The sequence below is a fragment of the Jaculus jaculus genome, chromosome 19 (assembly GCF_020740685.1).
Source record: "Jaculus jaculus isolate mJacJac1 chromosome 19, mJacJac1.mat.Y.cur, whole genome shotgun sequence".
Classification (NCBI taxonomy): domain Eukaryota; kingdom Metazoa; phylum Chordata; class Mammalia; order Rodentia; family Dipodidae; genus Jaculus; species Jaculus jaculus.
Window position 1 is genome coordinate 13,540,560 of NC_059120.1, and position 25,861 is coordinate 13,566,420.

Sequence of the window (25,861 nt, forward strand, 5' to 3'; positions counted from 1 at the left end):
AAAAGAATGAAATTAGACTCTTATATTACACCCTGTACAAAAACCAATTCAAAATGGGTCAAAACTTTAAAATCTGATTCTCTGGAACTACTACAGGAAAAAAAAAATAGAGAAAATGGTTGAAAATGCATACATAAGCAAGGACTTTCTGAAAAGGACTCCAGTGGCTCAGGAAACAACCATAAAGCTGACATATGGGATCAAATACGTGGTGGTTTGAGTCAGGTGCCCCCCCCCCCATAAAGTTAGGTAATCTGAATGCTAGTCTCCCCAGCTGATGGCAATTTGAAATTAAAGCCTCCTGTTGGGGTAGAGCTTATGGGAGCTATAGCCTGTTTCCCTTGCCAGTGTTTGGCACACTCTCCTGTTCCTGTTGTCCACCGGATGTTGGCTAGGGGTTATGTCCACCCTCTGCTCACGCTGTCGTTTTCCCCTGCCATTGTGGAGCTTCCCCTCGAGCCTATAAGCCAAAATAAACCTCTTTTTTTCCCCCACAAGCTGCTCTTGGTTGGGTGATTTCTACCAGCATTGCAAACCTGACTGTAACTGCATAAAATCAGTTTCTGCACACAAAGGAAACAATCCATGTGGTGAATCGACCTCCCAAAGGGGAGATAACCTCTGCCAACTACACATCTGACAGGGGCTGACATCTGAACTTTAAAAATTAACCACAAAAATCACTCAACAAATCAGTAACAGATTTCACAGTTCTCAAAAGAAAAAAATGCAAATGCCAATAAATATATGGAAAAGGGTTTAACATTTTTAGCCATAAGAGAAAAGCAAACTAGAACCTCACTTCACTCCAGTCCAAATGGCTATCATCAAGAAAAGAGAAGATAACAGATGCCGGCCAAGATGTAAGGCAACCTTCTAATACTGTTGATGGGTAAAGTGGTACAGTCACTATGGTAATCAGTATAGACATTCCTCAAGAAACTAAAATTAGAACTACCATATGATCCAGCTATATGGGTATATGCCTGAAGGATGCTAAGTTTACACACCAGAGACACTTGCACATCCAATGCTGACTGCAGCACTGTTCATAACAGCCAAGCTATGGGAACAGCCTCGATGACCATCAGCACACGATGATAAGGGGACGTGGCACAGCAGAGGTAATTAATAGCTACGTCTCATGCTGCTGCCTTCACAGGAGCAGGGAAGTGGAGCCTGTCCAGGAGACCATCAACAAGTGAATGGATAAAGGAAATACCCCAACAACGGGATTTTGTTTATCATAAAGAAAGTGGAATTATACAATCTGCAGGAAAATGGATGAACCTGAAACTGTGACAGCAAGTGAGGTAATCTAGAGTCAGATAAGACAGATGCTGCATGTTCTCTTAGCCACATATGTATGTACGTATGTATGTATGTATGTGTGTGAATTTCATGAGTGTGTGGCTATAGGTCATGAAAACAGAAAGGGAAACATGAGCAAGAAGGAGGTAACAAAACCCATGTGGCATGAAAACAGAAAGGAAACCGCTGGAGGAAGGGTCTGGGGGAAGAATGAGAGAAAAGGGGAAAGAATCCAAGTTATGTGTGAAAACAACAATGAAATCCAATTACTTGGTATGCTAATTTTAACAAATTAAGAAACATTAAAGAGAATGAGGTATGTATACATGATAGTTTTATTCAGCCATAAAGAAAAAAATGAAACTATGTTATATGAAGGAAAGTAAATGGAACTGGAAATCACCTTGTCAAACAAAGTAAGCTAGACCCAGGACGGCCATTATCATGTTTCCTCATATTTAAATATATGTATCCATCCATCCATCCATCCATCCATCCATCCATCCATCCATCCATCCATCCACACGTAGACACACACACACATATCCCACACGTGGAAACAGGAGGAGGACAATGCGGGAGGGAAGAAGGGGTGTCAAGAAGGGGAACACGAGAGATTAATGGGGGACTAAGACAAATCACCACACATTTTCTCTCAAGCGCAGATCCCAACTTAACTATACACATGACGTGAGAGCAGGAGGGGGAGGAGCCGGGCGTGGGGGCGCACGCCTTTCACCCCAGCACTCGGGAGGCAGAGGTAGGAGGATCGCTGTGAGTTCGAGGACAGCCTGGGACTCCATAGTGAATTCCAGGTCAGCCTGAGCCAGACTGAGACCCTACCTGTGGGGTGGGGGGGGGGGATATGGGTGCTAACAGGTGGGAGGAAGGAAGGATTGGGGAGGGAAGAAGGCAATGAACATGAGCAAAGTAAAATTATACATACACGTTAAAAATCAAGATGAAATCCCTTATTTTGGTGTTTTTTTTTTTTTTCTTGTTGTTGTTTTTGATTTTAGGGTCTCTAGCTCAGGCTAACCTGAAATTTGCTATGGAGTCTCAGGGTGGCCTTGAACTTCTGGTGATCCTCCTACCTTTGCCTCCTGAGTGCTGGATTAAAGACATGAGCCACCACACCTGGCCATTATTTTTGTATACTAACAAAAAATTTAATTAAAAAAAAAAGAGTTCTACACATGCTGCTAAAAGTTGTCTCTGTCATCAGATTTGCTTGGCCCTCTACACTTCCTTCTCAAATACCAATCTGTCTTCCCTAATTGATCTCTACACAGAAGATTTCCACGATGCCGTATTCCTGAGACTTGGGCCACCCCATCTCCAGAGCACGTTTCCCACCACGCGGAGCCCACGGCCGGGCTCACATCACCGCTGCTCGCACGCTCCCGCCCTTGCCCAGCTGCCTGTGGCACCGCTCATGCCCCACAACTTTGTCCAGGTTGTGCCCCGGGTTGGAAGGTCTTTCCCAGACACTAGCAAGCTTCTGCCCGTTCTCCAGATCTGGTATCAGGAGTCACCGCTCTGGCTGCTCTCACAGCGAGCCTGACAATCTGTGTCACAGAGATGCAACAGGGAGGATACTCAAGCTCCCAGAGAGTGGCGACAGGTTCACACTAACGCCGACTTCAACACACTTGCCAAGGCTCAGGGAACACGGAGGAAGAGGGGGCGGAAAGCCTCAAAGAGCTGCGGGGTGGGAAGCAGAATCTGAGGCATTGCCCCTCCCCACAGCGACTGGCTGCTGGTCTCTTAACTGATAATCCATAACCTCATGGTAAATAGCAGTAACTCCACTGAGGAGGGCACTCAGTGGCACGGGACCAACACATGACTTGTCCATATAACAAAGCTTCTAATTAATAAAAACAACAAAAAAATTTACCATTCTACTCAGGGACCATTGCAAAAGAGGTGGCGGCAAGAATGCCAAGAGCCAAAGGAAGGGGAAGAGGGCTTACAGTGCTGCCGTTCAGACCAAACTGGCCTTAATATGACATCACAGTGGCTGACACTAGTTACACAGGACCTATACAATAGGACGGGGAAAAATGATGGCATCCAAATAGAAGAGAGGGACTAGCTCAAGAGGTCAAAGGCACTTGCTTACAAAGCCTGAAGACCCAGGTTCAATTCCCCAGTACCCATGCATCTGGAGTTCATGTGCAGTGGCAGGAAACCCTGGTGTGCCCATACTCACTCTGCCCCTGCCTTGTTCTCTCTCTCTCTCTCTAATAAATGAATAAATAAGTAATAGGAGAGTGAATAGTTGGAAAGAAGGGTTCCAGTAGGAGGGACTTGTGAAAAGGAATGGGGAGTATTGGGAGGGAACTATGGTCATGGTATACTGTCTATATTTATGGAAGTTGTCAATAAAAAGTTTAAAGAAAAAGAGCTACCACTCTATAAAGTCTTTGCCTTCCTTCACCTCCTATGCCAAGAACAGTTAGGCAGATAATTATGGCTCCGTGACAGTGCAAACTCCCAAGCAAGGACAGGGGTTTACTCTTTGAAACCCAGTACCTACAACATCAACACTCAGAAAGCTGAATGAATCACACACGGGCTGCAAAAACTACTCACTGCTGTCCCCAGCTGATCCCAAACAACAGCTTTGGGCCTGGTCAAACCCCGGCTAGAACATGCTGTGGAAAACCACCCATGCCCAGGGGGCCTAAAGGAAACCACAGTTCACCTAACAGCAGCCAGGATATACAACACTGTCTTCTAGGTGCAGAACCTGGGACCAGCCTTATTCAGAAGACCTTCCCGAGCCGTTCTCCCATCTGGATTAACATAGTATCCACAAGTCGCGGCCCTTTTCTAAGTCAAGAAGGAACCAACTGCCCTCTCTAGCCCTCCACAGCTCTGGGCCAGCCATGACACACACATGGATAACCTCTATCCCTTAAAGAAACAGGATGTACAAAAGATAAAAACATTACTAAAGAGATGCATACTGTTGCCATTGTATCTAAGGTACTGGTAATGACGGGCTGGACAGGGCAGGTGTCACTGAGGAGCTGAAGCGCTTCTCTAAGCCATCCGCAATGCACCGGCGCTCACACGTGCCCCATACCCACGTGACAGCACTCTCTACTCATTTTCAAATACAACACACACATTCTCTGGTTCTGGGTTTGTTTCTTGGTGGGGAGCAGAGGATATACAGGAAGAGGATCACGGAGTGCCATGAAAAACTAAAAGCTAATTTTCCAAGGATACATACATACAAAGAGCTTTAATTCTCATAAATAAGGAAGCCCAACATAGAATGGTATATATGGGAAAAGTTGTTTTAGATTGATTACATCCTTAATCACATAACTATAATGTAAACTCATGTCGTATGATGATTTCATATACCTTGTTCCTCAAAATATTTGAGGAAAACATAAAAGGAGAAAATCAGGAAACGCACTTTCTACAGTGTAAGGCAGTAAGTGAGGGGCACGGTGAGGCTCACATCACACCCCCTGTGCTTGCTTTCTCAGGCCCAGGGCTCCAAGGTGAGGGGACATCTGGCCGTTTCCAGTGCTGAGCGGCAGCTGTCTGCCATACGCACTGTACCTCAGGAGTGCTTGTCTGCAGGGAGCCTTATAGCAAGACTTCTGTGGACCACTGCTTTGTTAAGCAAGTCTGGATGGAGTAAGAGAATCCTTATTTCCTCCCAAATACAAAGTCATTAAATCGAACTTTCCATGTATGTAGCAAGTCACTGAACAGTTCATAAAACCAAGACCTTCAAATCAGAGAGCAGGAATAGAACAACTGACGTGCATCAATCACTTCTGTTTATACTGACCCACGTAAGAGCAAACTGCAGCCCCTAAGGGGGCCCCGCGATGTGCGGGCTGCAGCCAAGGAGCCCCTCGCGCTGAGCTCCACCGCAGCAGCCAGTGCAGGCGGACAAGCGAAGCGCACCTTAAGCTTTGCATAGCAGCTCTGCAGATGGTCCACGTCGCTGCCCAGTTTCAGATTCTGTGTCTCCACGTTTTCCTGAGCTAGAAGATTCTTCCGCTGAAGCACAAGGAGCTCGTTCATACAATTTAAAACAGTGACTATATTTAATCCTTTCTTTGTCTCCTCACTTTTGGATTCTTCATATAACGAAGGAAAACCCAAAGTAGTCAGTTCCTGGCAAGAGAAAAGGTTTTCTGAAAGTTGGTTATCTTTAAGAGACGTTGCTCAAAGGATACAAGGTTTCAGTCAGACAGGAGAGCAAGATCAACTGCACACTGTCACTAACAACAATGTATTGTACCGTGAAAACTGTTCAGTAAACTTGAAGTTGTCCTCCAGACCCCAAGTATGAGGGATGTACACATATGGGCCATTATACAATGTACACATTTTAAAAACACTGTGTACATAGTAGTTGTAACTTATTTGTTAATTCAAACAACACATAATTTTTTTCTTAAGTGGGTTGACCAGACAAGAGTAAAAATTTTTTTAAAAAGAAATCATTTCCAAAATAGAAAACTATTGCTAGATTCTTGAAGTTAATATAATTAGGGGTGATGGTTCAGCAGTTAAAAGGTGCTTGCTTACCAAGCCTGTTGGCCCAAGTTCAATTCCCCAGTACCCCCATAAAGCCAGATGCACAATGTGGTACAAGCATCTGAAATTCCTTTACAGCAGCAAGAGGCCCTGCTGCATCCATACTGTCTGTCTCTTTCCAATAAATAAACATATTTTTAGGGGGCTGGAGAGATGGCTTAGTGAAGGCACTGGCCTGTAAGTGTAAGGTCCCAAGTTTGATTCCTCAGTACCCCAGTAAGCCAGAAGTACACGGTGGCACATGCCTCTGGAGTTAGTATGCAGTGGCTAGAGGCACCATCATGCCTATTCTTTCTTTCTTTCTCTCAAAAATAAAATAAATAGGGCTGGAGAGATTGCCTAGTGGTTAAGGCACATGCTTGCAAAGCCTAAGGACCCAAGTTTGATTCTCCAGGTCCCATGTAAGCCAGATGCACATAGTGAAGCATGCATCTGGAGTTCGTTTGCAGTAGCTAGAGGCCCTGGTGTACCCATTCTCTCTCTCTAATAAATAAATAAATAAATAGATCTTTAAAAATAAACAAAATACAGTAAATAAGGAGCTAGAGAGATGGCTTAGTGATTAAGGGACTTGTTTGTGAGGTCTAAGGACCTAGGTTCAATTCCCTAATACCTACATAAGCCAGGGACACAAGTTAGAGGCATGCATCTGGAGTTCATTTGCAGTGGCTAGAGGCCCTGTGGCACCCATATTCTCATTCTTTCTCCTTCTGTCTCTCAAGTAAATAAATAAAATATCTAAAATATAATTTTTTTGTTTTTTTGAGGTAAGGTCTCGCTTTAGCCCAGGCTGACCTAGAATTCATTATGTAGTCTCAGGGTGGCCTCGAACTCATGGTGATCCTCCTATCTCTGCCTCCTGAGTGCTGGGATCAAAGGCATGCTCACCACGGCCAGCTTAATTTTTTTTTTAATTAGTAAAATCAAAATAAGTAAAAATTTAAAGAACTTAACATTCTTTAAAGAACTTTCTGGACACTGCTATAGTCATCCATGACCTGGCACAAGACAGGTAGAATGGCATCAAAAAGGGTGAGATTCCCAGTGGAGGAGCCTAAGGTGGTGGAAAGGCCAAAATGTTCCAAACCAAACAGCTAACCTGTGGTAGACTAATGTTCACCAATGTTCTCTGAGAATCTAAATCTCAGGCCACAGCTTAGCAATGGACTTATGCTCGACAATGCTTTTCCTGTAGCTCTGACATTTCCTGCTCTAGAGCATGACTTCAACTCTTGCTTCTGACAGAAACATTACCTGATCAAGGTATGAAATACTTTGTTCAATGTTCTCTTCTGTGCAGAAGGCACTGAAAAAACTGTGCACATTTTTTGATAAAGGGATTGAAGAACATAGCACTTGCTGTGAGTATAAACTTGATGGAGACATCTTTGTTTCTGAGGTATATTGAGAGAGATTTTTGCTTTCTGAAAGAAAGAAAAGTATTCATATAACTAAGATGTATATAACGCTAACATAATATCCACTACCAAAGATTTTGAATTACATGTAAAGTATTTTAAAATGAGGACAGGGTCATTTTTATTAAAAAAAAAAAACATGCTTTTTTTTTTTCACCATTAGTGTTCTCTTTGGTAGGCATGTTCTGAGTGCATACCTTAACTTCCACTTTAGATTTACAAAAACACACCTTACATGCCAAAGTATAAGTGATTGAAGAAGTTAGAGAAATAGGAGCAATTTCTCTCAAAAGTAATAATCTAAAAAGGGAAGGGAGTTAGCAGCTCTTGGGTGACAGGCACGTCAAAGGGAGAAGACAAGTGGGTGGGAGAGCAGGTCGGGGACAGGGACCCAGCACAATGCAGAGGAAGGTCGGCCAGAATGAAGGTCGGCTCTCAATAGAGAATAAAAAAAATAATGAAGCATAGTGGTCTAAAAAATAAATACATTACCCATCCAAAGCACCGAATATCAATAAATACAGCTTTCGTGTAGCTTTTCATTGAAGGTAAGACTAGGCTTTATTTTAGGCCAGTCTGACCTGGAATTCGCTCTGCAGTCAAGGCTAACCTTGATTTCATGGCGATCCTCCCACCTTGGCCTCCTGAGTGCTGAGATTAAAGGTACATGCCACCAAGCCCAGCTTGAAATTGTGTATTTTATACAACTGGTGGCTTTCTCAATATTCAGTATTTGTGGTAACTTGTATTTCCATTGAAAAAGTCACCTTTGCGGTTTTCCCATCATTTTGACTCTGTTACCTGCAGCCCGACTTGGATCTGTAAGAGTCATCCAGTCTCCCATAGCAATGCCCGAGCCAGGGTACCAGCGGGCCGGACGGCTCAGCAGTAAGCGGCACGGAGCAGCTATGCCTCTCTTTCAGGTCATCGTCTCCTGAGAATAAATACAAAAACCACCAATATGGAATGCAACAGAAAACCAGCATATGATGTTTTAAAATGTGTTCTGAAAAACTGAAGGATTTTGCAATGCTTATTCCCATGAAGAAAAAGTAGTCAAGTTTAAAGACCATGTAAAAAATATATATATTTGAGCTGGAGAAATGGCTCAATGGTTAAAGGCACTTGCTTATAAAGCTTGGTGGCCAGGGTTCGATTCCCTAGAACCCACATAAAGCCAGATGCAGAAGGTGGTGCATGCGTCTGAGGCTCATTTGCAATGGCAAGAGGCCCCATTCCTCTTCTCTCTCATTCAGTTTCTCTCTCCTTGTAAATAGATAAATGATACCTGATGTAACTCACAACATAAATTCAAAGTACAGTACCAAGTAATATTTGTGTATATCCTTTAAAATGAAGCACAAATCCTATTTACTGAGACGAAAAGATGGTAAACTTCTTGACTAGTATTCCATATTTTCCTCCTAAGTATATTCGCAAAACATAAAAATTATCAAGCCCACTGTGGCATAGATGTAAGGAAATGAAAGTTCACAAACAAAACTATTCACGCAAATTCCACTAATACCACCAACAACAACTTGGCAACATGTGTCCGAAGTTTTAAAATGAACTACAGGGGCTGGAGACATGGGTTAGCAGGTAAGGCACTTGCCTGCAAAGCCTAAGGACCCAGGTTTGATTCCACAGTACCCATGTAAGCCAGCTGCACTAGAGGGCACATGTATCTGGAGTTGGCGTGCAGTGACTAGAGGTCTTGGTGCACCTATTCTCTCTCTCTGCCTCTTTCTCTCTCAAATAATTTTTTTAATTAAATGAATTACATCTGGACCTAACATTCCACTTACATGAGTACAAAGGTTCATCATGGGTTGTTCCTTACAACAGAACAAAGACAAACCAAAAACCTTCTACAGTGGAGTGTCAGGCAAATCAACAACATCCTTACATAACAGAACACTGTGCAGAATTTGAGAACCCAACAGGCCAGAAATACAAATGGGTAAGGTGCAATGAAAAATAAAATATGTATATATATAATTTTCGATTTTAAAAAACTATTTTACTTATTTGCCAACAGAGAGAGAGAGAGAGAGAGAGAATGAGTACACCAGGGCCTCTAGCCACTGCAAACAAACTCCAAATGCATGCACCACTTTGTGTATCTGGCTTTGTGCGGATACTGGGGAATTGAATTTGGGTCCTTAGGCTTTATAAGCAAGGTCCTTAACCACTGAACTCTCTCCAGCCCCTAACCTTTCTACCATTATTCTCCCACTTTTTTGTACAGGTAGTGAGAGAACCAAATATATCTCCACCACAAGAAAAACAACTCAAATGAAATTAGAAATGGCAGCTGGGGGCTGGAGAGATGGCTTAGTGGTTAAGGTGCTTGCCTGCAAAGCCAAAGACCCAGGTTTGATTCCCCAGGACCCACGTAAGCCAGATGCACAAAGTGGCACATGCATTTGGAGTCTGTTTGCAGTGGCTGAAGGTCCTGGCATGCCCATTCTGTCTCTATCTGCCTCTCTCTCTCAAATAAATAAAATAAAAATAAAAAGTGGGCCAGGCATGGTGGCGCAACCCTTTAATCCCAGCACTCAGGAGGCAGAGGTAGGAGGATCACCATGAGTTCAAGGCCACCCCGAGACTACACAGTGAATTCTAGGTCAGCATGAGCTTGAGTGAGACCCTACCTTGAAAAATAAAATTCCTTCAAAAATCGTCAGGTCTGCTTAACTATTCACAGTACACCAAAGCTGTACTTGGAAGTCCCATGAGAAAGAACTTCCAACAGAATAGGACGTCAGTATACGACGTCATACAACCTCAACCTTTCCACAAGTGAGCATGCTGTCCAGTGATGCAGGGCATCACACCTCATGAGACTTGTGACAACAGTTACTCAACTAGTTTTGTTTTTTTTCTTCCAAAAGCAGGTATTTAAGATGTTTAATGAATACACTCCTGAAAACCAAGAGGCTAATTCAAACAACCTGGTGTTTGCTAGCTCAAGTATTCCTAAAATGTAACTGCTGATTTTCATGAGTTATTTTTATGAAGACATAAAAGTCCAGGGTACTTTCAAAGTTAGGAGCAGCATTTCTGTGTGGTACCGCCCTACAGCACTGCAAACCCACAGTGACAGAAAACACTGGAGACCAGGACTCCATCGTGAGGCTGGAACCAGACCACAGGTTCGCACTACAGATGTGTCAGTTTGGGGCGAACCGTAGCCAAACAAGTTTGGTTATACTGGCACAGTTACTATAGTTTCACTAGGGGGGAAAATTAGCACTAAATCATGTTTGGGTCAAGTAATCTAGATCCTAGGACACTTTAAATTCTCTATATAGTCATCACTGGTTAAGGGAGCTACCCAGGCTCAAAGTCAGGTCAAACCCACAAGGAAAGTGTATGACCAAACCATCAAGAATAAAAGAATTTAAGGACTGGAGAGATGCCTCAGTCTTTAAGGTGATCAACTGCAAATCTAATGACCCTGGTTCGATTCCCCAGTGCCAACGTAAAGCCAGATGCACAATGGCACATGCATCTGGAGTTCGTTTGCAGTGTCTGGAGGCCCTGGCATGTCCATATTCATATTCTGCTCCCCCCCCCATTTGCTTGCAAATAAATAAATAAATAAAATTAAATAAAAAGAATTTGAATACCTTGCAAAAGCTATTTCATCCACCTGATGTTTGTGGGTAAACAGAAACTATAACGTAACCCATAAATAAACAAGGATTCCCAGGTTAAGGATGTAGGCTCAGTGAAAGAACACTTGCCTAGCAGGAGTGAGTCCTGGGTTCTAACCCAGCACTGCTTAAATAATTTTTTATTCCTTTTCAAACCAGAACACATTTTATTCACAACCACTAGGTAAATTATACACACACACACACACACACACACACACACACACACACACACACGGTGGTTTGACTTAGGTGTCCCCCATACACTTAGGTGTTCTGAATGCTATATCTCCAGTTGGTGGCAATTTAGGACTTGAAGCCTCCTGGAGGCAGTGTATTGTTGGGGGCAGGCTTATGGGTGTTGTAGCCATCTTCCCCTTGCCAGTGTTTGGCACACTCTCCTGCTGCTGTTATCCACCTGATGTTGGTCAAGAGGTGACGTCCACCCTCCGCTCATAGTGTCATTTTCCCTCACCAACATCATGTCCCCGCCAGTCTGTAAGCCAAAATAAACCCTGTCCTCTCATGAGCTGCTTTTGGTCAGGTGCTATGTGCCAGCAACGCGATGCTAACCTATACACACACACACACACACACACACACACACACACACACACACACACATCTAACTTCGCTATTTGAAGAATTTTCTACATATATTCCAATCATTTATCTCCATGAAAGAAAATTTAATAATTGCAGTAAAATTGCAATAATTTCAGCACTAGTTACCTTAGCACTTTCATAGTCGGCTCCAAATTACCCTTGTTATACTCTTGTGGTGGTTTGATTCAGGGGTCCCCCATAAACTTAGGTGCTCTGAATGCCAGGTTCCCAGCTGATGGAGATTTGGGAATTAACACCTCCTGGAGGCAGCGTATTGTTGGGGGCGGGCTTATGGGTGTTATAGCCAGTTTCCCCTTGCCAGTGTTTGGCAGACTCTCCTGTTACTGTGGTCCACCTTATGTTGGCCAGGGGATGATGTCCACCCTCTTTGTTCATTTTCTCTGCCATCATGGAACTTCCCCCTCGAGCCTGTAAGACAAAATAAACCTCTTTTTCCCGCAAGCTGCTCTTGGTCAGGTGATGTCCACCAGCAGTGTGGACCTGACTGCGACACCTGTTTGCACGTAAAAGCAGCAAGGACACTCGCTCTGGGAACAAACGTTTCTGCCCTGTGTAAGAATGATCTAATGGCATGTTCTAGGTTAGAATCAAGGCAGAACACTGAGAAAAGTGAGGCATTTGAACTTAACATCGAAAGAAATGGAAGATCTTATGTTTATACACCTGTCATTCTTCATGTCAAAGTGCATTAATCCCACCTGAATTTTCTCTCCAAGGCAGGAAACTAGGGCTCCGGAGGATCAACTAGGTTGTCTGTGGTCACATCTGTCATTGCTTCTATTCCTTGTTTCCTACCATACCCTCAACACTGCATGCACATCTAGAACTGAAAACAGAATAAAATCAAAATGATGCCCATCGGGTTCCTTTAAAAACCTGAGTTCTGGGGCTGGAGAGATAGCTTACCAGTTAAGGCGTTTGCCTGCAAAGCCAAAGGACCCAGATTCAATTCTCCAGAAACCACGTAAGCCAGATGCACAAGGGGGTGCATGTATCTGAAGTTTGTTTGCAACAGCTGGAGGCCTTGGCATGCCAATTCTCTCTCCCTCTCTCTCTCTGCCTCTTTCTCTCTCTCAAATAAATAAATAATTTTTTAAACCCAAGTTCTTTTAATCTGTTTGAAATGAGTTTGATTGGAGGATGAGGTTCTTAGAGACTTGTCTGCTTAGACTGAGGCCCGTCTACAAAACACGTCCTGCCCTACCACAAGCAGCAGCTCGGTCCCTGCCGATGAACCTTCTCTCTTAAAGTCTCTCTCCACAAGGAAGTCAGGACTGTCAGCACAAACACCTTCAGCTCCAATGGCCCCTGTTTCTTTCCATCAGAAAGGCTCCTTACCTGACTCATGCTCTTCCTAAGCTGCAGACTCGGGTTAACACACATCAGTCTATGGTCTTGGGTAGGCAGCCTCCAAGCTCCACATATCCTACCCTGTCCTGCTGCACACGGCCTTGGAGCATTCTGTTTCCTAAGCGCCGGCTCAATGTCAGGAGCGGCTTCTCAGGGGCAGAACACGGGTGGGGCTCCCGTTTACGGTTGCCTCTCACTGTCTCTGCAATTCCTCTGTCCAGACACAGCTAGCCATCCTGTGGTGAGTGACCTTGGAGAGGGCAATGGGACAAAGAACTGACGTGTGGCCAACAGGAGGCCTGCCAAGAGCCCGCGTGAGTTGGAAGTACATCTTACCTCAGCCCTGGTCAGTGTGTCCGTGACCACCTACACAGAGACCACCAGCCCGAGGCACTAGGCTAGGCTGTGCCCAGCGGCCTTACCCATGGAAATTGTGAGACGAATGCTTGCCATGTTAAGCTGCTAAATGCTGGAATAATTTGTTGTTGGTATGTAGTAATGGATAACACAAGTGTAAAAATATATCATTACACACCTCCTGCTGAAAAGTAACTTAGGAATGCCACACCCTGCAACACACGTGACCAGATTTGTGACAAAGGCACCACGATCACAGTCGCGCATCCGAGTTGCGCTGGCGGCCTCCCCCTGCTTGAGCTGGTGAAGAGGCAGGAAGTACACTCAGTGTGGAGCCGAGTTCTGGAAACAGAGCAGGGCTCCGCCAGCAGCTGCAGTGACCCGAGCTGCCCACCCCAGCCCGGCCTCCGCCCCGCTGCCGCGCCAGGGGCATCTGGCTCAGGCCCGGCCCTCAGCGCCCCCCACAGCTCTGCTGCTCCAACCACAACTGTTTAGTCCGTCCCAGTCTTACTGGTCATCTTGTCCAGCTGCACTTTTAAAGGACAGACATTTGACATTTCTGAACTCCTATCAATGAATTCTCCAGTGAGTAAGGCATCACAGATCAGTAGGCTTATACTGACCAGAAACATGTGCAAAAGAAAACAGCGATGGAAACAATGCAAATGTTGGGTCAGTTAGAAGTTCCTCTGTCTTCTCATCTCTCCTATACCTACTAGCTAAGTGGGAGCTCGGCAGAAACAGCATCCCTCTGGAGAGAGGCTCTTACACAGCACACCATTTAGGGTGTTCTTTTCAAGTTCACTGGCAACTCAAGCTCGAGAAGGTCCAATGCTTACTGAATTAGAATTCTAAAATTTCAATTAAGTGTCAGAGAATAATAGCTCTCCGTTATTCAGGAACATAGTAACATGACACCATCTGGGCTTCTAAATATCGCACAGGATTTTTCACAAATAGCTAACTAACATTTCTGCTAAAATACCACAAAGCTGAGTTACCAGATTGTTGGCATAAGAAAACTAAATTGACAAAGCTAAATCTTTAAACATTAGTGTTTTTCTAAATTCAGTCACAGAACTTAAGAATTCAGTCATCAGAAAACTATGTGGTTACTCCCAAAAAGTAAATATGATTACTTAAAACCTTAATACCACTTTTTATTGTAATTATATTTCAGAAGAATATAACTTTCAATTCCATTACAAAATTCTTCTGTTATCAAGCCGGGCATGGTGGCGCACGCCTTTAATCCCAGCACTCGGGAGGCAGAGGTAGAGTATCACAGTTAGTTCAAGGCCACCCTGAGACTACATAGTGAATTCCAGGTCAGCCTGGGCTAGAGTGAGACCCTACCTCGGATCACAAAAAAAAGAAAGAAAGAAAGAAAGAAAGGAAGGAAGGAAGGAAGGAAGGAAGGAAGGAAGGAAGGAAGGAAGGAAGGAAGGAAGGAAGGAAGGAAGGAAGGGTAAACTACAGCTGAGGAAATGGCTCAAAGGTTAAAGGTACTTGCATGCAAAACCTGCCAGCCTGGGTTCAATTCCCTGGCACTACATAATGCCAGACACAAAAAGTGGCACATGCACTTGGCATTCGCTTTCAGCAGCAAGAGGTGTTGGAGGCTACCCACGGCACCACACATGCAAATAAAGCTCACTAAATTATTTTACCTGTGTGCCATAGTATTTTCCACAGAAATACTCTTCACACAAATATACACCAGAATAACCAAAACTCAAAAACTGGTATTGCCTTAATAATCGGTAGTCTTCTTGTGTTTATGGCTCCCAGGAGAATTTACAGTTGGGCAATGGGAACCGGGCTTGCCTGGGTCACCTATCTGGGATCATGCCCAGACTCAGTCACTTACCACGGGATCACTCTCCCAGCTGCCTTGCTCACCTGTAAAATGGGGCTGATAATAACTACTTGCTAGGGCTGTTGCAGATAATCAGACGACAGATGGAAAACTAAATACAGTTAGAGCAAGGACACAAGCTACTGGTCTAACACATGCACACACTCACGCGCCCCAGACGCTGTTCTAAAGATGTTCTGCCTTCTCTGAAGTCAGTCCCCATGAGGACCCTGCGCTATAGCATTAACCCCTTCCACAGAAGAGGAAAGTAAGGCTAGGGGCCAGGTAATGCCACACCACAGGGCTGGCGAGAAGCAGGAGGCAGAGCCAGGATGCCAGCTCCAACCAGCCTGTGGAACCATCCTCATGGCCATCTGGCCCTGCAGTGTGACAAGCTCAAGAAGCAGACTGTCCCTCTAGCGCCCATCCAAAGATAGGTCTCTAATCATATCATCCAACTGCGCAGGGATTGCATAAAATAGTGTGAAGAAATACATCCTGGCATGAGTCCTCGCGTATCCCATTGGGCTACAGATACACTTTCGATGAAGCTACTGTCTTCTCGGCCTGGAGAGCCGGGTGTGCACGCGGCGCCTGGAATAGTAGGAGAGCAGCTAAGAGATCTGAACATGATGCTGCCCTAGGCCTGCAAGAGGAGAGCAAACTCTTAACCTCCAAGGGGAATGACATGGCTAACAGTAAATCAGTTCTCAAACTTATTTAACAGAATTTAAAATTAAGGGCTTTGCCAGGCGTGGTGGCACATGCCTTTAATCCCAGCACATGGGAGGCAGAGGAAGGAGGATCGCCGTGAGTTCAAGGCCACCCTGAGACTACAGAGTGAATTCCAGGTCAGCTTGGGGTAGGGCTAGGGCTAGAGTGAGATGCTACCTCAAAACGCCAAAAAAAAAGGGGGGGAAAGAAAGAAACAGAAAAGGGCTTAAAAAGTCTTGAGTACACAGCCAATCTCAACAAATGTTAGCTGTTATCAGCTATCTTACTTCTTGGAAAGCTTTCCACCTTTTGTTTAAGCTATTAACAAGGCTGCACAGCAGTATCTGACATGATGTCATTTGGTCTTTTAGAAAACCTGAAACCTGGCCTTGCTGGAGGGATAGCTCAGTGGTTAAGCGTTTGCCTGCAAAGCCAAAGGATATCAGTTCAACTCTCCAGAACCCACATAAGCCAGATGCACAAGGGGGTACATGCATCTGGAATTCGATTGCAGTGGTTGGAAACCCTGGCATGCCCATTCTCTCTCTCTCTCCCTTCCTCCCCCCTCAAATAAATGAATAAAAAATATATATTTTTTAAAGTAGCTGGGCATGGTGGCGGCGCACGCCTTTAATCCCAGCCCTCAGGAGGCAGAGGTAGGAGGGTTGCCATGAGTTCGAGGCTACCCTGAGAGTACATAGTGAGTTCCAGGTCAGCCTGGGATAGAGTGAGACCCTACCTCAAAAAAGAAAGAAAACCTGAAACCCTATGTAAGGTACATATCTTCTCTCAAAGACAGAAGTTGTGTGAAAACAAAAATGACCAGAGAGAAACTCTAACTTAGGAATAGACATGGGAGAGGGAGGGGCAGGATTTCATCCTTTCTTTACATTTACCCCCAACCCTCAACCCCCTACACCCAAGAGGAAAAAAAAACTCCCTTAGTGATTTCTACTGCTTTTGCTCCTTCTCTCTGGGCTGGACAGGGGGCTCAGCAGGTGAAGGCGCTTGCTTACAATTTGATGGGTGGAGCTGGATAACTGCCTAGTGTGTTATTTTGTAAAACTTAACAAGACGGGGTTCAAGCAGAGTTGAATGAGAGCCTGTGGGCGAGTGCCCTCAGCCCACACCAGGACAGTACTGCTCCTGCCCCTTACGGTGCCCCCTACCAAGGCAAACAGCCAGCTCCACCCACTAAACTGAGAGCCAAGTGCCTCCATCTGCAGAGCCTGCGCTCCAGCCCCAACAATCAATTTTTAAATGACGTACTGGTATTTCATTCCTAAAGTAATTAGGAAAATAACATTTACCAAAGGTACAGGAAACAAGAAATCAAATCTAATTCATGAATTTTCTAGTCATTTCTTCAACTATTTAGTCCAAATTCAGGCTCTAGGTATAGTTCTCAATGTGTGGGTCCTGGGACCAGCAGCTTTGGGGTCACCTGAAAACTTGTTAATAATCGCAGTTCTCAGGCTCTATTCCAGACCTACATTCAGAAACTCCGGGGGTGGACCCAAAGGCAGTGTTTGAACAGAACCTTCACATAATTCTGAGAGCTAAGAATTTAGAATCACTGCTGTGTTCCATAGATGGTGCAGATTTTTACTGGACAGCAAGTTAGGTTACAGACTATCTACCAAGAGTTCCTACTTCCTATGGTGCTTACAAGACAGATTCAGGAATAAGTATTCCAAAGTCCTAAGGAACCGCTGACTACGCACACTCGTTAAGCCCTGGTGGATGAGGAAGGTACCACGTCATCCATGGCCAGCAGGCCCACGCCTATGGGAACCCCTGGGGAAACTCTGCTTAGGTATACCAGGATGTGAGGGATGCTGCATTCCTCACCATCAGCAGAGCTCAGGAACCCAAGCACCCAGCAAGACAGGCTAAGAGGCGAGCCACCCACAAGATGAGCACAGCAACCACAAAGCTTCATTGATATGCAACACACACAAATTTCAGCATTATAAAGAAGAAAAAAAAGGTATATAACAACTGCTTTTATTACGTATAAATTTATTTTATTTTATTTGCTTATTTAAGAAAGAGAATGGGCATGTCAGGGTCTGTAGCCATTGCAAACAAACTCCAGATGTATTGCCACCTTGTGCATCTGGCTTTATGTGGGTATTGAGGAATTGAGCCTGGGTCCTTTGGCTTTTACAGGCAAGTGCCTTAACCATTAAATTTTTTAGATGCAATGTATTTTAAAGGACACCACGGGAACAATGTAGGACTCCGTAAACAACCACCATTGGACAAGGGATGGAAGATGCAGTTAGGCAGAGCTTACTGTTAAGGTCCTAATTTTATGTTAGGGGGTGCTTATTATAGTATTAAAATTAAATAAACAGGACTAGAGAGATGGCTTAGCGGTTAAGGCACTTGCCTGCCAAGCCCTTGGGACTCAGGTGCAATTCCCAAGTACCTGTGTAAGCCAGATGCACAAGGTGGTACATGCATCTGGTTTGTTTGCAGTGCCTATGCTCTCTTTCTCTCTCAAAAAGTAAAGTATAATTTTAAAAAATTAAATAAAATTGCCAGGCACGGTGGCACACACTTTTTATCCCAGCACTCGGGAAGCAGAGGCAAGAGGATCACCATGAGTTCAAGGCCACCCTGAGACTACATAGTGAATTCCAGGTCAGCCTGAGCTAGAGTGAGTGAGACCCTACCTCAGAAAACAAAACGACAACAAACAAAAAAAATCAAGAAAATGCATCATTAGACAAGGAATATAAAGTAGCCTAATTCCTTGCACTAGAAGTCCTTTAAACTTTAAAACATCCACAGTGCTCATCGAGTTTCTCAAATCCTTTTAAATTTTTTCCAGAAATGAAGGCACAATAAGTCACCCACGCCTGGCTAATTACAAGCATTTTTATACTTGCTCTTAGCCAAAGACTGAGAAGCCTTAACAAGCATCTTTATATCAAGCACAACTATTATTAGTCAATAAATGTAGACTATTTTCTCAGGCATTAGCATGCATTACCATTGATCTGATCACCACCCTAAAGTAGACAGTATTCTAACCCAGCTCCACTTACAAATGAGACAACTAAGGAACACATTTACACAGCTGGGAGTCTGGTGCTCAAACACAAAACGGAAGAGAAACCAAGAGCAAGAGAAGGGCAGATGGGGTGCAGCAAGAGTTAGCGCAAACCGCAGGGCTGCGCTAAGATAGGCCTGATGTTCCGTGGCAGACTAGTGTCTATCACGAGCTGATTTTTGCTCATGGTTTGTTCATCTGGAATCTGGCACTGCCCAGCCTGACGTTTCATTCTTCCTTGTGGTTCTCAAGACTAGACTGGACAGATGGCTCAGTGGTTAAGGAGCTTGCCTACGAAGCCTATGGACCTAGGTTCAGTTCCTCAGTACTCACATAAGCTAGATACATAAAGTGGTATGCGTCTGGTATTCATTTTAGAGGCTGGAGGCCCTGGCGAGCTTGTGTCTCTCTCTCACTCAAATTAAATTAAAAAGAGTGGGGCTGGAGAGATGGCTTAGCGGTTAAGCGCTTGCCTGTGAAGCCTAAGGACCCTGGTTCGAGGCTCAGTTCCCCAGATCCCACGTTAGCCAGATGCACAAGGGGGCGCACGCGTCTGGAGCTCGTTTGCAGAGGCTGGAAGCCCTGGGGCGCCCATTCTCTCTCTCTCCTTCTATCTGTCTTTCTCTCTGTGTCTGTCACTCTCAAATAAATAAATAAATAAATAAAAGAGTGCACTGCATTTGGTTATTTCCACTGGTGGTGCTGTCTCTCCTCTCTGTGGAGTCCAATCACAACAGAAGACATTCAACAAAGATTTGCCATATGGATTTTTTGTTTATCTCAAGTTTCTAAGGACTTCAATGAAATATTTTCAAGCCTCATCACTGTATAAGGCAGCTGCTCTCGGGTATTATTTGAACTGTGTTTTTAAAATATTGTTGGATTACGCAACCAAAATTGCTAGGTAGATATACTCCACATTATAAAAGCAAATATAATTTATTCAAATAAAACTTTTTAAGGTTGCTGATCACCTGCTGGTCAAGGTTCACGGCCCTGTTCTTGAATCTTATCTGCAATGCAATTCCCCCAGGTCAACTACCAAACCACCTGCAGCTTCTCAGAATGCACCAGCTGCCTGCTGAACTCAGCTCCAGCAGGACACAGCTGAAATTCTTTCCTCTCTGAAGCCCTCCCACGTTTGCACTTTTGTCCTTTCACCTTTAATACACACAAAAAAAATTCCTAAATATCAAGTTCTTAAGGGAACACTCATTTTTTTTTTAATGCTTAACAGGCAAGTACCAGTTGAGCGTTTTCTAAATGACTGGAAGGAATCCATCACTAGGGGATACTCAGTACATCTGCTCGGACGACAGGAAATACTGGCCCACCATCAAAAGGCATGTTCTAGGTTATTTTCCATGACCAATATGGATGGTGTACTTGTCTCATCTCATCAAGCTTTGCATTCAAGAAATGTTCATTACCAGCCAATGATGTCCTTATCCATCACCCAGCACAGACCCACACACCACCAAAACCTCTTTTGTGTTACGAGGAAAAGGTTAAGCCATTAAGGGAAGATCTACAGCTATTGTTAAGATAGAGAAAAATCTCACTTAAAAAAAAAAATTGCCGGCAGGAGGCACAAAAAAAAGAAGATCATTGTGAGTTCGAGGCCATCCTGGGACCATCTAGTGAATTCCAGGTCAGCCTGGGCTAGAGTGAGACCCTACCTCGAAAACCCAATAAATAAATAAATAAATGAGCCTTGAAGTCAGGCCTGTGGAACAGACCTATAATCCCAGCTATCTGGAGGCTAATGCAGGAGGACTACAAGTTCAAGGCCTGTCTAGGCAACATAGTATTGCGCAACTCTTGTCTCAAAAAATTAAGCAAGCCAGAATATAAATCAGTGGTAGAGCACTTACCTTCCATAGCAGGGCCCTTGGTACAACAGGAAGCGGACATGCTTTGGAATTGCTTTTTCTTTGTTTTTAAATGCAGTATGGTGCCCTGGCCAGTCTGGAACTCCTAAGCTCAAGCTATCCTTCTGCCTCAGCCTCCTAGGTTCACTGGAATGAAAGTCACTTGCTCTCACACCAGGCTTACTGCTCTGATTAACGCTTGAGAAGTCAAGCCACACGGTTGTGGAACAGAGTATCTTCAGCTTTTGAAGTCTAAGTGCACGCCACAGAGGGCATTCGAATATCTCCTTTTACAAAACTGGCCAGTTCCAGCCAGTTTCAGCCAAAGAGCAGATACATGTGTCAGGTTTAACCTAACTGGGCCGGCCTTGAGGCCTCTGAGAAATTAAGTCAACAGCTAACCTTTCCCTCCATGTACATCTGCCTCGGCATGTCTAGGACATGAAGGCTTAACAAGTCTTGTCACAGGACCCAGGGAGTCGGGGAGCGCTTCCTGCGCACCCTGGAATAACCCAGCCTCCGCAGCTATCTTCAAGCTGTTTCACCTACGTCACTTTGCCCCCCCCCCGGGGGGGGGGCTTCTTTATCTTCACTGTACAGATGGGGAATGAGAAGGTATAGGATGACTTGGCTGGAGAGGCTCCGCTGGTTACCCCAAAAGCCTTGGCTTTTTACCTCCACCAGTTCCTCATCCTCTTCTCAAAGAACCATTTTTGTTTGAAGAACTTTCACCGCCACCAAGCAAGACAGAGTGTCAAATTCCGTTCTAGCCTTTCTCACTTGTTCATTGTGAATGGATCACCTGAGCTTCCCATAGACTGATTGTGATGGAGAAAGATTTGATAAATACAGGTTTGATGGGGCTGGACCCATGCTCTAAATTCTAAATTTCAACACAGCATTTTTTTTTTTTTTTTTTTAGTAGGGTCTCATGCTAGCTCAGGCTGACCTGGAATTCACTATGCAGTCTCAGGGTGGCCTCGAACTCTCCGCGATACTCCTACCTCAGCCTCCGAGTGCTGGGATTAAAGGCATGTGCCACCACGCCCGGCTTCAACACAGCATTTCCTAAAGTCATTTCTCTCCAGATCTCTTTTTAAATGTTATTCGGCCCCTTGAATGTGTCAAGTCCTACAGAACTTCCTAGCTCAGGATCCAGCATTTTCTTCCACCTCTGAACCTTCCAGAACCGTAACACTCTAAGACACCCACTACTATGAGCTGCCACTCCAAAGTACAAGATCTGAACCCTTGCGTCTGGGCCCCCTCCCCCTCCCCCTTAGGAGTCCCTCTTCTAATCCTCAACCTTTGAATGACTGACTTTATCCCTCCCAGAAAATGGAAAAATCTCAGTTGTAATTCAACTGCTGTATCAGCATCGTTGGCAATGACTTTGAGATTCACAGCTGAGGACCCTCCAGTAAGGAGTATTCACCTAAAACATTCCTATTTTACGCTGAGGCCCAATAATTTAGCGGGTTCTGTTTCCTGGGCCCAAGTGACTTGCATAACTGGGCGATTAGCACAAGCTCCGAGATGCTGGGAATTCACAATTCGGCCTTAACTGTACTTTATAACTAGAAAATTCCAGGCCAAAAGAATAAACATAAAAATAAAGCATGCCTGCACCTCTCAGACGACGACAATTCTTCCCCTAGACTTTTAGCCTCATCACTGCACCGGGTGCCCTTCCCTTGCAGCAGCCACGGGCCACTCAGAAAGTCACTTTAACGACTGCCTCTTGCGGCGGCTACCGACGAATCGCCGAGCCCGGAGCCCCTACGGCCCCACGCGGGCCTTGCCCTCCGACTCGGGTCCCCAGGCCCGGGCACCGCGGAACCTCGCGGCATCCCGGCAAGGTCTGGGGGATGTGGGGCCAGAGCCCTCCGGTGGGCAGCAGCGGCGAAGCCCCCAGCCGGGATGCTGGTGCCGAGATGCCCCGAGTTGGTACCCACCGTCCACCTCCCGGCCGGCCCAGGCGCGGCGGGGAATCCAACGCTCTCCAACCGCCCCAACGAGCTCCCGAGACGCGGGGCGCCGAGCCAGGTGCAGCCGACGCTCACCTCTGCCCGGATCCCCGCCGCTCAGCCCCGGGCCCCGCGCGTCACAATCCATCCCCCGGCTGCGGGCCCGCGCTGCTCACCGGCACGGCTCCCCGGGAGTGGCGGAGGGGCCCGGTCCGCTCCGCACCGCACCGCTCGGGCGTGCTCTCTGCGCGGCTCCCGCAGCCCCGCGGGCCCGCACCGGGGACGCAGCGGCTCGCGCCGGCCGCCGCTCCTCCTCCTCCTCCTCCTCCTCCTCCTCCTCCTCCCGCTCCGCAGCCGCGGGCTCCCGCTCGCCCCGCCCCCCGGCCCGGCCCCGCCCCCTCCAGGGTTCCAGGGAATCCACCCCGCATCCAGTGCGCAGGCGCCCAGGGCTCGGCCGTCGCCCATTGGCTCCGCCAGTTGCTAGGCGACGAACAACCGCGGGCCTCATTGGTCTGAAGGAAAAAAAAAAAAAAAACCCAGGCGCGCGGCGGGCGCAGCTGCGGCCGTGGCACCTGTTACGCCCTGGGGTTCACCCGGCCCGGAGCCGCTCCCAGCCCCCACCCCCTGTTTTCTCCTCGCGTACACACGCACCCCGAGATCGGGGCCCCGGGCTCTGCCGGGGGATGCTTTAGACCCCCGGCTTCTGAACCCCAACCATAAAGCCGAATCGGAGCTCCGGGGACAGCCACGTGCGTTGGTCGAAGTGGAGAGACACAGCCACACACCAAGCGACACCCAGAACTAGGTCAGGCCCCGGGGAGGGGAGGTGGCAGCCTGGGGAGTCGTGCGTGCAAAACAAGCCGACTGGCAGAAAGTTGCACGTAAAATTAGGGCGAGGGTGGCATGCACAAAACCCTGTATGATCTCCTGTACCGTTTAAACTGGACGTGGTGTCACCTCACCTGTCGGGGCAGGAGGATCAGAACGTGCAAAATCATCCTGGCCTATGTAGTACGGAGTTTGAGGCCAGCCTGGTTACATGGGATCTCCTTCCCATGTGGAAAGCATATACATGTATTAAAACTAGTGCAAAAAAAAAAAAAAACAATCTGACCCATGGGAGGAAGACAGCCGCAAGAGGAAGGGTGAGAAGTAGCACTTTCTTTTTTGAGGTAGGGTCTTGTTCTAGCCCAGGCTGACCTGGAAGTCACTATGTAATCTCAGGGTGGCCTCGAACTCGTGGCGACTCTCCTACCTCTGCCTCCCAAGTGCTGGGATTAAAGGTGTGTGCCAAGTAGCGCTCTTGAGCTAGAAGTTGCGCAAAAATGCCCCACGCCCGCCTACTGAGCAAAATATGTGCAAGGAAAATGTAAAGCCGCAGCTCGTGGCCCCGGGTCAGGCCAGCCCCTCCTCCACCACTCAGCCTAAAATCCCCTGGATAAGGATCAGATAAGAACCAGAAGCCTACAAAGATGTGCGTGTGTAGCCAAGGGATTGACTCAAGAGGAGAGAAACGGGTCTGGCATTCTAAAGAGGCTCCTGAGAGCACTTAGAAATCAAAGTAGTATGAAAGAAGAACGCAAAATACACAGAAAATCTAAAGGGGCATGCTCTGATCTCCAACGTGGAAGAATGATCTAGGCGCACACATAAGTAGGCCATGTGGTCAGCCCTGGCCTGAGGAAATCCTGGTTGCCAGGGGTCTCAGTGGAGGTGCATTACACGCTGTTGAACACAGGTAGATAACAGCCAGAAGAACTTGGGTCCTTAGGCTTTGTAGGTGAGTACCTTAGCGGCTAAACCATCTCTTCAGGGCTGGAGAGATTGCTTAGTGGTCAAGGCATTTTACTGTGAAGCCTAAGGACCCAAGTCCAATACCCCAGGACCCATATAAACCAGATGCACAAGGGGGCCCATGCATCTGGAGTTCGTTTGCAGTGGCTGGAGGTCCTGGTGCACCCATTCTCTCTCTCTCTCTCTCTCTCTTTCTCCCTCTCCCTCAAATACATAAAATAAATTTTTGCAAGGCATGGTGGCACATGCCTTTAATCCCAGCACTTGGGAGGCAGAGGTAGTAACGCTGTGAGTTCAAGGCCAGCCTGAGACTACATAGTGAGTTCGAGGTCAGCCTGGGTTAGAGTGAGACCCTACTTCAAAAAACCAATAAATAAATAAAAATAAAATAATTTTTTAAACGTTCCTCAGTCTCTCACTGTGTGAGCACATGTGTCACTGTGCACGTGTGTAGATCAGAAGACAACCTTCTGGTTGTTCCTCAGTTTCTACCTTCTTTATCCAGCTCTCTGGATGTTGTTGACTTGCAGCCTTCCATGAAGTTCTCCAGTCTTCACCGCCCTTCTCACAGCAGGCGCACTGGGACTGCCGAAGCCCACCACAGCCTCCAGCACGGGGACTGAGCTTCAGCACTCAGGTGCTCAGAGTTGCGCAGCCAGCTCTTTATCCACTGAGCCATCTCCCCAGCCATATTTATAGGTATATGTACTGGGACTTTAAAAGATCTGAATTCTGCTAAAATGAATAGCTTCTGAGCCACCCCAACTCAGTTCATAAGTCTTTAGAAACAAGTGTTTCAAATACCTCAGCAAGCACTCAAGTCACCCAGCTTCTCCGGGCATGCATATTTGGATCTGGACAATAATGGGCTAACTCATGAGGCTTGCTGTTGTAATACATACCAGCTGGGTTATTTCAGTGATTTCTGAATCCATTGACGTACATTTCTTGTCAGGCCTGCATGCTGGAAGGGAGAAGAATATGGGCTGAGTCAATTCTGCTTAATGGTTCTGTTTTCATTACTTTTGGGTTCTGGCCAGGAGTACCTTTTCAGGGAGAGCAGAGTGGATAAACCAAGTCTTGATAGATACTGAGCTAGATACCTCTGTGTTCATGGCTTCATTTTGTGTGCAAGAACAATTTTAAAAAGTCTGAAACACAGCTCAAGGGCCAAGGGACTTCAGATCTTCCCCATAGGTGTTAGCAATCCATTACTCTGTAGGGGAAAAAAAGAGAAACAAACAAACAAAAACATTTAAAAAAGACTAAAGTAGAGCTTTGGGAAAATAGTTA

General features: G+C 46.0%; 1 protein-coding gene across 7 annotated transcripts in view; it reads right to left on the minus strand.

Annotated features, from left to right (window-relative positions):
• Positions 1-23,045, minus strand: part of LOC101614373 (SSX family member 2 interacting protein) — a 43,215-nt gene extending 20,170 nt beyond the window's left edge. For 4 of the 7 annotated variants that reach the window (XM_045138456.1, XM_045138455.1, XM_004653651.2 and 1 more), the window contains exons 1-5: positions 20,811-20,829; positions 12,295-12,422; positions 8,109-8,241; positions 7,144-7,313; positions 5,251-5,463 (exon numbers count right to left, since the gene is read on the minus strand). In XM_045138456.1, coding sequence (XP_044994391.1) covers positions 5,251-5,463; positions 7,144-7,313; positions 8,109-8,151 — 426 coding nt within the window. In that variant the 5' untranslated portion in view covers positions 8,152-8,241; positions 12,295-12,422; positions 20,811-20,829. Of the gene's footprint in view, positions 1-5,250; positions 5,464-7,143; positions 7,314-8,108; positions 8,242-12,294; positions 12,423-20,810; positions 20,830-22,870; positions 22,891-22,950 lie in introns of those variants that run through there. The other 3 variants (XM_045138453.1, XM_045138452.1, XM_045138454.1) reach the window with 3 other exon arrangements.
• Positions 23,046-25,861: the final 2,816 nt, after the last annotated feature.